At 36.5% G+C, this 17414-nt stretch overlaps 1 protein-coding gene across 2 annotated transcripts; it reads left to right on the top strand.

The window, feature by feature from the left end:
- Positions 1–2229: 2229 nt before the first annotated feature.
- LOC131947079 (cullin-3-B) lies at positions 2230–17357 on the top strand. 2 transcript variants are annotated; one of them, XM_059308159.1, is made up of 20 exons: positions 2230–2367; positions 3045–3136; positions 3708–3905; positions 4409–4522; positions 4643–4803; positions 4966–5080; positions 5278–5409; positions 5756–5803; positions 7603–7651; positions 7759–7907; positions 8035–8211; positions 8358–8528; positions 8674–8906; positions 9123–9339; positions 9518–9635; positions 10176–10244; positions 12236–12311; positions 14083–14152; positions 14827–14933; positions 15565–17357. In XM_059308159.1, exons 2-20 carry the CDS (start codon positions 3071–3073, stop codon positions 15587–15589), a joined length of 2295 nt encoding a protein of 764 aa, XP_059164142.1. In that variant the 5' UTR covers positions 2230–2367; positions 3045–3070; the 3' UTR covers positions 15590–17357. The 2 variants fall into 2 exon arrangements, with proteins under 2 accessions (XP_059164142.1, XP_059164141.1); XM_059308158.1 differs by lacking the exon at positions 2230–2367 and adding an exon at positions 2407–2623.
- The last annotated feature ends 57 nt before the right edge of the window (positions 17358–17414 follow it).

The raw sequence follows: 17414 nt of genomic DNA on the forward strand, positions 1-17414 counted from the left end.
GATTTGTATACTTTGTGATAAATTTATTGAATTATTATGTCATCTTTTCTTATATACTAAAGTGTTAGTTTGAATAAGATTCTTAACAGGTAGAAGCAAAATGACCAAAGACATTTCTGCTTTGGTCAAGCTTTAGACAAAAGACATTTCACTTTGGTCAAGCTTTAGACACAAGACTTCCTGCTTACATAATTTCAAAAATGTACAGTTTGTTTTCTGAAAACATACCTTTTGCTTTCATTATTGAAAAACTTCATGGCATAACGTTGTGCCAATAAACTTTTTACAACCAAAATAACCAGAGTTTCTTCCAGGCATCTTGGGAGGGGGGGGGGGAGACAGAGACCCCCCCCCCCCCCGAAGAAAGTCTACCCCTCCCCCCCCCCCCCCGAAAAATGTTGACAGCCCTCCCCCCCCGCAAAAAAATCAAGTGCCCCACCCCCCGGAAGAAACACTGAAGATAACAGACGTCTAATACCTGTAGACAGACGTTCAACATCCAACACCAGAAGACAGACGTCCAACATACCAAAGACAGACATCCAACACAGTGTTTCAGTCTTTTTTTCTCCGGGGGGGGGGGGGCGTACACTGGTAAAAGTATAGGTTTTCGTTTTCTATATAAATTCCATTTTGATCTAACACCTGAAGACAGGCGTCCAACATATCAGAAGACAGACGTCCAATTTATCTGAAGACAGACATCCAACACAGCAGATGATAGACGTCAAACACACCAGAAGACGTCCAATTGATCTGAAGACAGATGTTCAACAAATCCGATCTAGAAGACATGTTTGGCATATGATTGATTTTGATCACGATAAACAGACGTTGAAGTTAAATTGCACTTCTCTAAAATTTTGACAGTTAACTATCTCAAACGATCTTGCATTTTATACAGAGCTTATTTGGAATCAGAGACTCTCGTGACGAAAATTCTAGTTCTTTGTGTTCAGTCATTGTTTTTCTTACAAACGGCCTTCATAAACGCTTGAAGGTCGATTATAAACGTCATGATTTCGGGGGGGGGGGGGGGGGGGGGGGGTTCGGACCTAGTGACGACAAACTTGTGCATTTATAGTTAAAGAATTGTTTTAATGCTTTTCTAAATATTGGGATGAGGTCAGGACTAAGCTCCATAGCCCTCCTGATCAGCCGAAGTTTATTACGATGCACAGCCTAATTAAGATACCGTTATTTTATGCAGCAATCATGCAGTTCCGCAGGCTTACATACAAAGGTACATAAAGAATCATTATACGAGGATATTTTTTGTAAAAATATTAGATTGAAATAGATTTGTTAACGGTTGACTTCTTTTAAAAATTGACTATGGGATTGCAGCGGCCTGCCAAATTCATAATTAGTATTAAAATAGTGTGGCATCAGCATGATATTGTAATTTATATGATTATAAAAACTGGATAGTGTTTTCGGCGAATTCATTACAGATAAGAGGCAGCCTATTTGTAGATTCTAGATATTAATATTTTCGGTAACTAATTAAAATTTGATAGAAAAAGTTAAAACATTTTTTTTCTCGACAACAAACAAGCCATGACTATCTTGCCGATATTATAGCCTGTGGAATGCGCGCAAAGTAATGTAACGGTTTTTAATTTTAAATAAGAAATTGTTTAACAGCACCGTCTTTCGGTGCGTTAATGAAGTCAAATGCCATAGAACACATTATTTAATATTTACCGAGGGGGAGATGTCGAAGTGGGTATAGAATCTAGGCCTAAAACGAAAATATTTTTTCCAACCTTGGGGAGGGGGGAATACCTGTTACATCTCGTCCCTGATATCTCGGATATTTTATATGCATTTTATACTTAAATAGACGAGATGATAAGATGCATTTTAATTTGAAAAAAAAAGATGAAAGTAAGCATTTGAGGATCTATATTGAAAATAATAAATAGGGCTTTTAAAATAATTTTGCATAATATTTAAGCACATTGACATTGTTTAATTTATAATTGAAAACGACATAACGGACGTATCTTAAAAGTTTCTGTTAAGCTGTTGTGTGTATCATTGTGTACAGTGTACGAGAGTTATGGATTAATCAACTCAATATTCCGTCAAAATAAATCATAAAATTGCTTTTTGTCTAAAAAGCGCTTTTGTACGCGGATATTATTAAGTTTTATTTTAGGCCTACACCGATCCCACAATCACATACCCAGGAAATGACCTTCTGTTGTTGGTATTAATCCGCCGTGTTTATTTTATTAACAGTTAGAGATGGTTCATGTATCAAACAAATTGGTTTTATTTATTTTTTAAAATAGTTACAAAGAAATACTTTGAAATTTTGAATAGCTGGATTATAGCAAGCTTAAATTTCAAAACAAGAAGGTGTTTTTATCGACCTAGTTTATATGTAGTATTGTTATTAGGTCAATAATGTGTGGTTTATACTCGCCCTAAGCGACTGGCAGTACATCTATTCTAAGATCCCGAATTACAGACGATAGTGTTCTTTGTCGATACGAAAGTCATGAATAACATAAACAAACCAGCGATTTTTGGCCTAACATGATACATCAAAAATATCCTGACAGTTCACACCTGTGTACTGCAATCTTTTATTGAATATATAATTCTAAATACGGTAAAGTTTTCACATAAATATCGGCATTCAAACATACGATTACGTACGTGATACTGACAGAATCTGAGATTCTGAGGCAATGATTCATAAATCTACAAACTAGGTCTAACTAAATTCTACATTACAAGCAACATCAAAACATTGAGTTGCTTGTTTATTAAAATAAGTTAATAACAATATCACAATTACATTCGCATAATACTAGATCTAGTTCTTATTAGATAATCTTAGTGTTAGACCTTCTTTTAACTTTGTTTACAGTTTTATACTTTTAACTTTACAGTACAGCTTACAACTTAGATCTAGATTTCTAGCTCTACAATCTAGATCTATATTTCTTTGCTTTTGTTTGGCTTTTATTATCATTTAATTTTCCTTTTAAAGTAAAAAAATTATAAATAATCTTATTCATCTGTTCTAGAGTTACCAAAAAAAAATAGCAAAACCATGTCTTCAATGGGTTCCAGAGCACCAAACAGGCGAGACACAAAAATGAGAATTAGAGCATTCCCAGTAAGTAATGTTTAGAACCAGATTAAAATAATTGAAGTGTTGCAATTATTTTATTAATTTATGTATATGTTAAATAGTATGCAATAAAGTAAATAAACTGGCGGGCACTGCTGATTTCTTAGAAGTAAAGTGTTTAGCATAACATTCTCTGAATGATTAAACCTGGTGATATATAATAAAGCTAGTTTTTACCTTGAACTATTTATAGTCCTACGAGCAAAGAGAGAGACTATATGACTATTTGACCATAACACTTTCAATCAGTTGACCATTTGGCATACTTATAACTAGAGTTTTGATTCACTGCTTTCTTAAACTTAACTAGGAAGTATTTACATGGGATTTAACCAAACTAAAAACTGAAACTTAAATACTTTTTAAGTTATTTATATAGGCCTATAGTTTGATAGTGTAATAAATGAGCACTACATGGTTTTCAGAAAATGAAGGTTGAATAGTATATATTAATTACAGTAAGATTATTTTTTAAAAATAGCAGTAAGAAATAAAAGCAAAAATAAATCATTTCTTTGTATTTAAGAAAAACAACTCATTTTAATATTTATTTCAGATGACTATGGATGAGAAGTATGTAAACAACATTTGGTCATTATTGAAAAATGCCATTCAGGAAATTCAGAAAAAAAATAACAGTGGTCTTAGCTTTGAGGAACTTTATCGCAATGCCTACACAATGGTTCTTCATAAACATGGGGAAAAATTGTATACAGGTCTTCGAGATGTTGTCACAGATCACCTTATTGGCAAGGTAATCTTGCTAGTCTATATATATAATTCTCTTCATGGAGACCATAGAAAACACCACACAGCTTAGCCACCACCCCAACCCCCACCAATCTGGTGAGCTTTGGTGACAGCTATTAGGGGCAGATAATTTAGTATTAAACAATTTGAAACCAAGGGGAGGTAACAATTTCTGATAGGTCTTTTTATTGTCTGTAAACGGCTGCTTTCACTGGGGGGGGGGGGGGGTGCATTCACAAATTATGAATTGATGATGAGCAGAAAATAAAACAACTAGATGGCGGCGTATGGTATGTCATGGGTCAGCTCGTATACTTTAAAAAGTTTATATAAAATTAAAACCATGTTAATTATCTATATCAGTCTACTAGAAAGAAATTTAGACCTAGATAACATTACAAACTTTGAAACAATATTTTGTGTAGCTTCTTGTTTGTGGTTTAATTTTGAATCTTCCTGATAAACCAAAAATATTTAACAACAATAACAATTTTGTTTCTTTTTAAGGTTCGAGAGGATGTTTTACAAGCACTAAATAACAACTTTCTTCAGACCCTAAATGCAGCTTGGAATGACCATCAAACATCCATGGTCATGATCAGAGATATCTTAATGTACATGGTGGGTTGATTTCTACTATTTTTGGACAGTAGTGTCACAGGTAGTTGATGTAAATGGCTTAATGATTGTTGAATCTGTTAAACTACATGACAAATAGACTACACAATGTTTCACTTACAGGACCGAGTATATGTACAACAAAACAACGTTGAAAATGTTTATAATTTGGGTCTGATCATCTTTCGGGACCAAGTAGTTCGGCACCCTTCTATTAGAGATCATCTCCGTTCTACATTGTTAGAAATGGTTGCAAAGGAACGCAAAGGAGAAGTTGTTGATAGGTAAAAACATAACATTTTTTCTTTCATGTGTAATTTATTGGGTGCTGTGTAGGATTAAAGAATGGATCAAGTAACTTGTGGATGGTAAATGTAAAAGCAAAGGTACTGATATCAATCAAAGTGAATTTAAGCGGATACAATATAAAAAATATCTACTTTAAGGGGAGCTGTTAAAAACGCTTGTCAGATGTTAATGGTACTTGGCATTGACTCAAGGGGAGTGTACGAAGAGGACTTTGAGCAGCCTTTCCTCGATCAGTCTGCAGATTTTTATAGGGTTAGTTCTTTTATACTGCAGTTGGTTTTTTTTAAAAATAGAATTAATGTTGATACTATAGATACGGGTTTTGTAAACACCAAACTTTATTCCTGGACTTTTTTGCTTTTATGGTTTGCATAATTAGGAGAGCTACATATTTGTAAAGTTGACTGTGATTTGTAAACAGTGGATAAAGTTGACAATGTATTTCTCAGCTGGAGAGCCAGAAATTTTTAGCAGAAAACTCTGCCTCTGTTTACATCAAGAAAGTTGAAGCCCGAATCAATGAAGAAGCTGAAAGAGCTAAGCATTATCTGGACAAAACTACAGAGGAACCCGTTGTCAAAGTAAGTATGACTTTAGTAAACATGATCCATGAGGGTGAGAAAGATTGCTTGTATCAGTATTGTAATGGTTTTCTGATTACAATTGGTTAAAGGACACTTACAATCTGGGTAATGGAAAGTTTAAAAAAAATAAAGCTTAGGCTGGCTGTGTTAGGAACGCTACCAAGATGAAATTCAAAATGTCTTTTTAGTACTTAAAAACTTTCAAGTTATTTTATACTGCAATGTCACTTTTGAAAACAGCTTATGATGTGCACCAACAAAAGATTCTTGATGTGCCAACTATAAACAAAAGTCTGAAGTACTGATTTTACCTTTATTATATGAGAACATATTTGTATTACAGGTTCTTGAAACAGAACTTATAAGTAAACACATGAAAACTATTGTAGAGGTAGGTTGAACTATATAGTGTCATATGTCTAGATAAGTTTTATTACATTTATATAGTATTAAAATTAAAATCTATATATATAATTCTCTTCTGGGAGTCGCTAGAAAACAAGCTGCAAACGCGCTCCCTACCTCCCCACCCCTACATGGTTTTAGTGAGCTGTGTTCACTCTAAATGTTTACAAGCAGAGCCAACGATTTTAAACGTAGGGGGGTGGAAGGAAGGGGGGGGGGGGTATGGCCCTTAACGAGCTACTTATAGTGTTTTAAAGAAATATTTTCAGTGGCAGCGTTGGTACTGTCGAATTCACAAATTATGAATTACTGAAAAGTAGAAAAAAACAACAACTAAATAGCGGCGTATGTTATGCCGCTGGCCGGCTCGTAGCTCTATATTACTGCTCAAACAAATTTTTGTGCAGTTTTAAAGGTTTTATAGAATAATTCTTTTATTTTCATTACTATTGATATACGAGATAAATGGCCCATTGAAGGAGAGATACAACAAGCGCTAGGTTGATAGTGTTGTCTATTTTCTCTAAACTTAAACCAAAACAAAAATCACCACCTTAATTCAATTTAACCGGAAACGAAAAATGACATTGAAAATGGATTTTTATCCAGAATCCTTACTTTAATCGGATTTAAGCTTAATCTCCACGTAGTTACTGCATATTGATACTAAATATAGTTGTAGCCATACTGCTAAACCTTGCAACTAGTCTCAATCATGACAAAAATCTCATTTAGAGTTTCTTTTATGCAACTAACTTGCCGCCCCCCCCCCCCCCCTCAAAGCACATCTACCGTCACCTGTCAGAAAATTTAGTCCACATGCACCCCCAAAAATTTCAAGTAATTTAAAGTAAAATTTCCAGTGTCCGCCCCTCCCAGAAAATTCCACCCCGCCCCCAAAAATTTTAAGTACCCCCACCCCTCTCCGGGAAGGAAAAAGTCTGAAAGAAACACTGATCGTATTTGTTGATCATACAGACTAAAGGTAGAGCCTACTTCTATAATTTAGACCTCGTTTCCTACTTTTGGCCGATAAACCTCACTCTCGCAGACAGTGTTTCTTTCAGATATTTTTTTTCTGCGGGTGGGGCACTTGAATTTTTGCAGAGGCGAATAAAATTATCCAGGGCGGGAGAGCTAGACACTGGTAAAAGTATAATATATTTTCTATATAAATTATATTTCGTTTTTTTAGGGAGAGGGATAAGACTTTCTACCGGGGTGGGTGGGTTAAATGGGCTTCGCCCCTACCTGAAGAGATAGATGGAAGAAACTCTGCAAGCAAACCACTTTTTAGATTAGATACATGAATTAGGCGGTAATTTTATTATAGAGTATCGATGACGACTTTTCTTTTGGGGGGGGGGGGGGGGGGCTTTGCAAAGCCCCTACCCGAAGAATTGTATGAAAGAAACTCTTCAAGCTAACCACTTTTAAGATTAGTCAAAATTGGCTTTTTAATTCAATGTTTACTCGAGAATCAATGACGTCATACTATTCTGTGCACTTTCCCGGCTTGAGAGAATTTTCTACTATATGCTCCATCTGACGATACGTTTCGTTTTTCGAATTACTATGCATGTTTTTACTTGGCTTGTGTTTTCTCTATAGCGTCCTTGTCAGATAGATACATAGGTAGACAGATACACAGACAGACAACGAAACTATTATTATAGATTGTTTGTCATCCATGATTCTACCAATTGCTTTAAATTAGTGTGCCTGGTACTGATTATATTTCTGGTTTCTAATGCTTAAACTATAGAAAATCTTTTTTTTTTCTAGATGGAAAATTCTGGTGTGGTTCATATGCTGGAAAATAATAAAACTGAAGGTAAATTACGATCTTGACTTATTTTTGTAATAAGAAAAATTTGGTAGGAACCACTTTGTTCCTATGTTTTAGTCTAGAGATTTGATTGTACTTTTTAAACTTTTCAGATCTTGCTTGTATGTATAAACTGTTTATCAGAGTAGCCAATGGGTTGAAGACTATGAGTGACTGTATTAGTAAATATCTGCGGGAACAGGGCAGGGCTCTAGTCAGTGAAGAGGGAGAGGAGAGCAAAAATGCAATAACTTACGTGCAGGTAGGGACTGCTACTGATAGATGTGTGTGTGTGCAGGAGTTACTTTAATAATCAGTTATTACCACTTTTTTATCATACCTAATTTATTATTAACGTAGGTTTATCGTGTTATAAAAATTACTTTCAGAATCTTCTGGATCTCAAGGATCGCTTCGGCCATTTCCTCCATGAATCTTTCAGTGATGACAAGCTGTTTAAACAGATGATCTCAGGGGACTTTGAATATTTCATTAACCTGAATCCCAAATCTCCAGAATACCTCTCACTTTTCGTTGATGACAAGCTTAAAAAAGGTGTCAAAGGGGTAAGGTCTTTTACATCTCATTAGCCATGAAATATTCAACTGAATTTTATTTTAGGTATTCAAATGGCTTTGTTGTGGGTTGATTGTTTGGAAATTTCAGTGTATCAAATCTTGAATTGTGGCATATTTGAAACATTTTTTTGCAGATGACAGAGCAAGAAATAGAAAATGTCTTAGATAAAAGCATGGTTCTGTTTCGTTATCTTCAAGAAAAAGATGTTTTTGAGCGCTACTACAAGCAGCATTTGGCTAGGAGACTTTTGCTGAACAAGAGTGGCTCTGATGACTCAGAGAAGAACATGATCTCTAAGCTGAAGGTTGGTGCTTCACTTAGTCAGGTGTTGTTTAGCTAATTATCAATGATTTGAGCTGTTCTTGTCAATTGTTGCCATTGTTTATCAAAGTTTGAGCTGATCTTTTGACTTGCCATTGTTTCTAGCCCTCATTGTTTCAAATCTTTAGACTGAATGTGGTTGCCAGTTCACTTCCAAGCTGGAAGGTATGTTTAAGGATATGGCATTATCCAGCACGTTACAAGAAGACTTCAAGACCTACTGTAACACAACTAATAGGGTGCCTCTCTTTGGTGTTGATCTTACTGTTAGGGTCTTAACCACGGGCTACTGGCCCACACAAACAGCTACGCCAATCAATATACCCGCTGAGCCTAGGGCAGCATTTGAAGCTTTTAGAGTGTAAGTGAAATGTGTTAACTATAGATTTTAATCTATTTATTGAATGCTAACCTCCTGTTGTGACTATTGATGTGTCTGATGTGTGTTTACTATAGTGAGTTGTTGAATGCTAACCTCTGTTGTGACTATCGATGTGTCTGATGTGTGTTAACTATAGTGAGTTGTTGAATGCTAACCTCCTGTCGATGTGTCTGATGTGAAAACATATTTCCCCAGTTTTTACCTCAGTAAACACAGTGGCCGCCAGTTGTCCTTACAGCCACATTTAGGATCAGCTGATCTGCATGCCAGCTTTGCTGGAGCAAAGCGTGATGAGACAGACAGTGGTCCTGCCAGCTCAGCCAAGGGAATAAGAAAGCATATCCTGCAGGTCTCCACGTATCAGATGTGTGTGCTTGTTCTTTTTAACATTAAAGAGAAATGGACTTTTGAAGTGAGTGCTGGCTTATCTGCCTGAATATTTTTTTATAGCTCAAGTTATTTGTTTGTTCCTTTTTTTATGTTTAGGGGGAAGACTACTTAATTGAAACATTATTTTGTTTAGAGGTTTTAAAATATATTTAATTATTGACCTGAAGCACCCTATTAAAAAGCCAAAATTTGATCCACAGGAAATAAAGAACGAGACTGATATGCCAGAAAGAGAACTGACAAGAGCATTGCAGTCTTTAGCTGTTGGTAAAATAGGACAAAGGGTTTTGCAGAAAGAGCCAAAAACTAAAGATATAGGTACATTTAATTTCTATGGCTGAAATTTTAAACTAATGTTCTCTCAGGTGTAGAAATGTAAAAAAAAAAACTCTTTAAAGGGAAGGGGTGTCGGACTTTTGTGACAACTGGAAAGGGTGGGATTTGAGAACGTATATTGTCAAACCTGCATTTTGAAACTAATTGTAAAACTAAAGTTTATCAGTTATTTCACATTTTCGAGACCGAAAATTGTAAAAGAAAGTATCTGTTTAGTTAATATTGAAACAGTTATTACTTTTGATAAACACTGCAATTTAGTGGTGGGTGTGGGAAGACAAAGCATGATATGATTTATGAACAACACCTCTAACATTTGGATGCCATTTGGGTTAAGTATAGTATATCTGAACAATCATCTCAACTTTTACCATATTGGCTCATCATTTAAAATAACAGTTTTCATATTTTGACATTTCCACACCAGTTTGAATTAAATGACTTGTTAGCTGCCTAATCTGAATTCTGCTCTCACTGCAGTTAAAAGATGAAAGTTTCACCCGTCTTCATTTTTTGTTTCAGAGGCAACACATACTTTTACAGTCAATGATCAATTCTCCTCGAAGCTCGTCCGTGTGAAAATCCAAATGGGTGAGAGTTCACATGGTTTCCTACTCACTCTTTTTACAACAACTCACTCATTAACTCACATGTAGGAGTGGTTTGTTACTGACTTACTCTCACTTCTTGGAAATAACTTATGGGGCGGGACCATCAAGCTGTTAGTTCTTGGGTCAACACTTGGATATAACTGATGGGGCATGACCATCAAACTGTTAGTTCTTGGGTCAACACTTGGATATAACTTATAGGGCGGGACCATCAAACTGTTAGTTCTTTGGTCAACACTTGGAAATAATAGATGGGACCATCAAGCTGTTAGTTCGTGGGTCAACACTTGGATATAATAGATGGGACCATCAAGCTGTTAGTTCTTGGGTCAACACTTGGATATAATAGATGGGACCATCAAGCTGTTAGTTCTTGGGTCAACACTTGGATATAATAGATGGGACCATCAAACTGCTAGTTCTTGGGTCAACACTTGGATATAATAGATGGGACCATCAAGCTGTTAGTTCTATGGTCAACACTTGGATATAATAGATGGGACCATCAAACTGTTAGTTCTTGGGTCAACACTTGGATATAATAGATGGGACCATCAAACTGCTAGTTCTATGGTCAACACTTGGATATAATAGATGGGACCATCAAGCTGTTAGTTCTATGGTCAACACTTGGATATAATAGATGGGACCATCAAACTGTTAGTTCTTGGGTCAACACTTGGATATAATAGATGGGACCATCAAACTGCTAGTTCTTGGGTCAACACTTGGATACAACTTATGGGGCGGGACCATCAAGCTGTTAGTTCTTGGGTCAACACTTGGGAATAATAGATGGGACCAACAAACTGTTAGTTCTTGGGTCAACACTTGGGAATAATAGATGGGACCATCAAGCTGTTAGTTCTATGGTCAACACTTGGATATAATAGATGGGACCATCAAGCTGTTAGTTCTTGGGTCAACACTTGGATATAATAGATGGGAGCATCAAGCTGTTAGTTCTATGGTCAACACTTGGATATAATAGATGGGACCATCAAACTGTTAGTTCTTGGGTCAACACTTGGATATAATAGATGGGACCATCAAACTGCTAGTTCTTGGGTCAACACTTGGATACAACTTATGGGGCGGGACCATCAAGCTGTTAGTTCTTGGGTCAACACTTGGGAATAATAGATGGGACCAACAAACTGTTAGTTCTTGGGTCAACACTTGGGAATAATAGATGGGACCATCAAGCTGTTAGTTCTTGGGTCAACACTTGGATATAATAGATGGGACCATCAAGCTGTTAGTTCTTGGGTCAACACTTGGATATAATAGATGGGAGCATCAAGCTGTTAGTTCTTGGGTCAACACTTGGATACAACTTATGGGGCGGGACCATCGAACTGCTAGTTCTTGGGTCAACACTTGGATATAACTTATGGGGCGGGACCATCAAACTGTTAGTTCTTTGGTCAACACTTGGGAATAATAGATGGGACCATCAAGCTGTTAGTTCTTGGGTCAACACTTGGATATAATAGATGGGACCAACAAACTGTTAGTTCTTGGGTCAACTCTTGGATATAATAGATGGGACCATCAAGCTGTTAGTTCTATGGTCAACACTTGGATATAATAGATGGGACCATCAAACTGCTAGTTCTTGGGTCAACACTTGGATATAATAGATGGGACCATCAAACTGTTAGTTCTTGGGTCAACACTTGGAAATAATAGATGGGACCGACAAACTGTTATGTTTTAAGGCCAACATTTTTAATGCCATCAGGCAATAATTGCAAAGCATGAAATAGTACTTTCACAGTGTGCTATTAGTTCATCTTTAAATTGCTCTTAGAATGACAGTAGTATTGAAATAACAAAATGGGTAGGTCCAAGTTGTGATGATTATTGCTGAGGTGGCTTTTTTGTTGTGATATTTTTTGTGTGATTTTAGTGTATGATGTGTTATTATTATTACAGTGAAATTTGTTAACCCTTTGTCAATATTTCCAGTGGCCTCCAACAAAGGTGAAGCAGAGCCTGAGAGAAGAGAAACAAGGAATAAAGTAGATGAGGACAGGAAACATGAGTATCCTTTCAGTCTCTGGTCTGCTTGTTTAGGGTGGGAATCATAGACTCTTGTTAGACTGGTGGGAATCATAGTCTCTATTCTTGTTAGACTGGTGGGAATCATTGACCATTATACTGGCGTTGTGGGAATCATTGACTTTACTCTTGTTAGACTGATGAGAATCATTGACTTTACTCTTGTTGGGGTTGTGGGAGTCATTGACTTTACTCTTGTTGGGGTTGTGGGAATCATTGACTTTACTCTTGTTGGTGTTGTGGGAGTCATTGACTTTACTCTTGTTGGGGTTGTGGGAATCATTGACTTTACTCTTGTTAAGGTTGTGGGAATCATTGACTTTACTCTTATTGGTGTTGTGGGAGTCATTGACTTTACTCTTGTTAAGGTTGTGGGAATCATTGACTTTACTCTTGTTGGTGTTGTGGGAGTCATTGACTTTACTCTTGTTAAGGTTGTGGGAATCATTGACTTTACTCTTGTTGGTGTTGTGGGAGTCATTGACTTTACTCTTGTTAAGGTTGTGGGAATCATTGACTTTACTCTTGTTGGTGTTGTGGGAGTCATTGACTTTACTCTTGTTGGGGTTGTGGGAATCATTGACTTTACTCTTGTTGGTGTTGTGGGAGTCATTGACTTTACTCTTGTTGGGGTTGTGGGAATCATTGACTTTACTCTTGTTGGTGTTGTGGGAGTCATTGACTTTACTCTTGTTGGTGTTGTGGGAATCATTGACTTTTCTCTTGTTAGACTGGTGGGAATCATTGACTTTACTCTTGTTGGGGTTGTGGGAATCATTGACTTTACTCTTGTTAGACTGGTGGGAATCATTGACTTTACTCTTGTTGGGGTTGTGGGAATCATTGACTTTACTCTTGTTGGTGTTGTGGGAATCATTGACTTAACTCTTGTTGATGTTGTGGGAGTCATTGACTTTACTCTTGTTAAGGTTGTGGGAATCATTGACTTTACTCTTATTGGTGTTGTGGGAGTCATTGACTTTACTCTTGTTAAGGTTGTGGGAATCATTGACTTTACTCTTGTTGGTGTTGTGGGAGTCATTGACTTTACTCTTGTTGGGGTTGTGGGAATCATTGACTTTACTCTTGTTGGTGTTGTGGGAGTCATTGACTTTACTCTTGTTAAGGTTGTGGGAATCATTGACTTTACTCTTGTTGGTGTTGTGGGAGTCATTGACTTTACTCTTGTTGGGGTTGTGGGAATCATTGACTTTACTCTTGTTGGTGTTGTGGGAGTCATTGACTTTACTCTTGTTGGGGTTGTGGGAATCATTGACTTTACTCTTGTTGGTGTTGTGGGAGTCATTGACTTTACTCTTGTTGGTGTTGTGGGAATCATTGACTTTTCTCTTGTTAGACTGGTGGGAATCATTGACTTTACTCTTGTTGGGGTTGTGGGAATCATTGACTTTACTCTTGTTAGACTGGTGGGAATCATTGACTTTACTCTTGTTGGGGTTGTGGGAATCATTGACTTTACTCTTGTTGGTGTTGTGGGAATCATTGACTTAACTCTTGTTGATGTTGTGGGAGTCATTGACTTTACTCTTGTTAAGGTTGTGGGAATCATTGACTTTACTCTTGTTGGGGTTGTGGGAGTCATTGACTTTACTCTTGTTGGGGTTGTGGGAGTCATTGACTTTACTCTTGTTGGGTTTGTGGGAATCATTGACTTTACAGAATGGTTTATGTTTAATTATGTGAGATAAATTTTTAATTATATAATTTTGTTGTGGTCCCTTAACATGAATCAGGATTGAGGCAGCTCTTGTAAGAATAATGAAGGCTCGGAAGAAGCTTCAGCACAACTCTTTAGTGGCTGAGGTAGGTCATTTAAACAGGGTATTGTCATAGGTAGACATACCTGCCATCCCACCACTTACATTTCATTTCCTTGTTAACTTAGATCTATATCAAGTGGCAAGTATGGTGTGGTTTAACTGTTCATTCACATACTTCGTCTTACAAAAAGCGATTCTTTAGGAAACTAGTATTCTGAGGAATTTTCATATATAAAACAAGTAACAAATAGTTAACGCTATAGAATAGATTAAATGTGGGGGGGGGGGGGGGGAAGGTATAATCATTTACTGATAAGCATCTAAAAATAGGCTTCAGACTACCTAGATTAGTCTAGAACAGTCTGCTACTTATTAGTTGTCTAATACACAACAAGTTAGAAACAAATAAAGCAAGCTGAAGTATTAGTCTTCAACTAATGTTAAAGTTAAACTAGTTCTTTTTTGCTTTTAATGCAGGCTGGATGCTAGCTTTGTAGAATTATTTTTTATAATAAATGCTCATTTATACTGTGTATGTGTGTGTTGTTTTCTTAACTTGAAATGTTAAGGTTTAAGTAGTATGTTCACTGCATGGAGGTGGTGTTAGATTATTTAAAGAGACAGTTCAGTCTACCTTTTATAATGTTGTTTCTTGTTGTTTCTGTTAAAGGCCAGAATGAATGAGTTGAGACAATTTCATTTTTTTTATTGATTTAGTGTACAGACATGCTGAGACCTCGCTTTTTGCCTAGTCCAGTGGTGATCAAGAAAAGGATTGAAGGTTTAATAGAGAGAGAATATCTAGCTAGAGCTGCAGAAGACAGGTGGGTGACTTAGTTAAGTAAACATCAGTTGTAGTAAAGGTTTGTGATGTAGCTAAGTGAACATTAGTTGTAGTAAAGGTTTGTGATGTAGCTAAGTAAACATCAGTTGTAGTAGAGAAAGGTTAGTGATATAGCTAAGTAAACATCAGTTGTAGTAAAGAAAGGTTAGTGATATAGATAAGTAAACATCAGTTGTAGTAGAGAAAGGTTAGTGAAAAGTAGATATACTTTCCATACCTTTTAACTAACATGGTAGGTGGAGTAGAGTACACATTTCTGTGACCTTTGCATATGAAGGGGTAGTGTGGTCAGTTCCATGCCCAGCCACCTCCAATGTGAGTCATGCACCATTCAGGCAGGACTCAGGGACATCTTACAGCCTGTGATTAGAACTTTTCAGTTTAGCTGTGGTGTGCCCTGCCACCTGGCTGCATTGTCAATGGGTAGCCGCTTAATGAGCAGCTATTGTAGAAGATTTGGACCGGTTCTAGAATTGGTTTTAGTACTTACAGATATTCTTCTTTGAAATTATTTTAAAAAATTAACTAACATTTTTATCAACGGAAATAATTTAAACAAAATTTTTAAAAATGTTACACCGAATGGTTACTGTATAATTTTTTTTCCTTAGAAAAATCTACACGTATGTTGCCTAAATGTTCTGGTCTAACCTGCTCAATAAGACAGTACTTGGCAGAGGATACGCTTAGCTGAATGGGTGCACACAGCCAGACACTGTCATCTAGTTGCTACAATCATCTCTTTGAATCCTTCTACATTTTTACTCTCACTCATTTCAAGTAGAAACAAAAATAATTTGCTTCCTTGTGAAGCCATCAGTCTCACTGCCTCAGTGTGTGTCTACAACTTGTGCATTTATTACACACAGTGCTCCCACAATTGTATGTGTGAGTTGAGATCTTTCTCTTCTGCCTTACCATCAGTACCAGAAATAGGGAGCTCATTTTATTGTGTGGTATTGACTGGTCAGTAGTGGCTATTTTAATTTTCATTTTATTTCCCATCCATTCCTTACACTATTAACATGTTACTGGCTGTAGCTTGACACTACCAGTAACATGTTACTGGCTGTAGCTTGACACTACCAGTAACATGTTACTGGCTGTAGCTTGACACTACTAGTAACATGTTACTGGCTGTAGCTTGACACTACCAGTAACATGTTACTGGCTGTAGCTTGACACTACCAGTAACATGCTACTGGCTGTAGCTTGACACTACCAGTAACATGTTACTGGCTGTAGCTTGACACTACCAGTATTATGTTACTGGCTGTAGCTTGACACTACCAGTAACATGTTACTGGCTGTAGCTTGATGGGTTACATTAGACTAGGAAATACAGTGGTTCATGTCTATAGTTGAAACAATTTTGTTTAGTAGATGCTTGTGTATCGTTGTCATGGTAATGATAGAACATGGTTGGGTTATAACACCAGGTTCGCAAGTACGTTTATCTTATGTATTTTCAATTAATTTTTTCTCGGCATTTCACCAAGGTTCATCACTGGTTTTGTTTCTTCCCCACCCCCTTCCCTCTACAAGTGTGCATTGTTTATGAATGGCACCAGCAATGTCCTTACAGAGATGGAACTCATATATTTTGTCTGTGGTCAGGTCTAAGACAACACTAGTGAAAACTTGTATGGATGTCCAACTGTACATTTGTGTCTATGGTCAAGTTTCATGTCAGTGTTTAGGGATGTGTTTATCTGTGAATGAACCACTGCTCTTCTCATCAGTTTGGGAACCACTGGCTACCTATTGCAGTAATCATGAGTTTTTTAATATGGTAATTTTAAGTATTCTTAGTAATGTTGCCAAAATTTGTTTTTAAAGTGTTGAAATTTTAGAAAAATACTGAGTTAACTTCGTCCCCATTGGGAAATGTGTGAACCATTTATGTACTGCATCTTGTTTGGTAGCATACTTTGACTTTCTATATGAGTGGATGAGTATAGCTGGAGTTTTGTTTGGATGATTCTGTCTTAAATTAAATGTATATACTTTCATTGGGCAATAGACCCTTCCCCTGCCTCTTATCTTGTTCAAGATTTACTTAGAAGAAAATAAAATTTATTGCAGATTATAAAAATCTTTTTATTTGGTCTAAATGTGCTTAAGATATTGGCAGATGAGGATTGTGTATATATTATATATATTTTCATGAGGTTTGCGCATGGTTGTGTATAAAGAAAATGTATGTGGATAACTTGCTTGTAGATGTGTTAGGACAGGAGTGATGGTTCCTGCCCTCACCAACCGCTACGTGTGTGTACAAGTTCACTGAATCTCTTTTATAATTGATTGAACAGAGACAGAGAATTTGGTCACACACGTTGGTTTATTGTCCATGCACAGTCCTATTTAATATTTGTTCAGAAAATAAACAATTCATTACATGGATATGTTGTTTTCTTTTTGTGTTAGCTCCCAATTTGGTATCTTACTGCAAGCAGAA

Source organism: Physella acuta, unplaced genomic scaffold, assembly GCF_028476545.2.
Source record: "Physella acuta isolate Inbredline_101_S28 unplaced genomic scaffold, ASM2847654v3 ptg000582l, whole genome shotgun sequence".
Taxonomy (NCBI): Eukaryota; Metazoa; Mollusca; class Gastropoda; family Physidae; genus Physella; species Physella acuta.

Coding starts and splice junctions, on each gene's coding strand:
- LOC131947079 (XM_059308159.1), top strand. CDS start 3,071: ATGTCTTCAATGGGTTCCAGAGCACCAAACAGGCGAGACACAAAAATG. Junction 3,137..3,707: donor TGAGAATTAGAGCATTCCCA/GTAAGTAATGTT, acceptor TATTTATTTCAG/ATGACTATGGATGAGAAGTA. Junction 10,245..12,235: donor CCGTGTGAAAATCCAAATGG/GTGAGAGTTCAC, acceptor CAATATTTCCAG/TGGCCTCCAACAAAGGTGAA.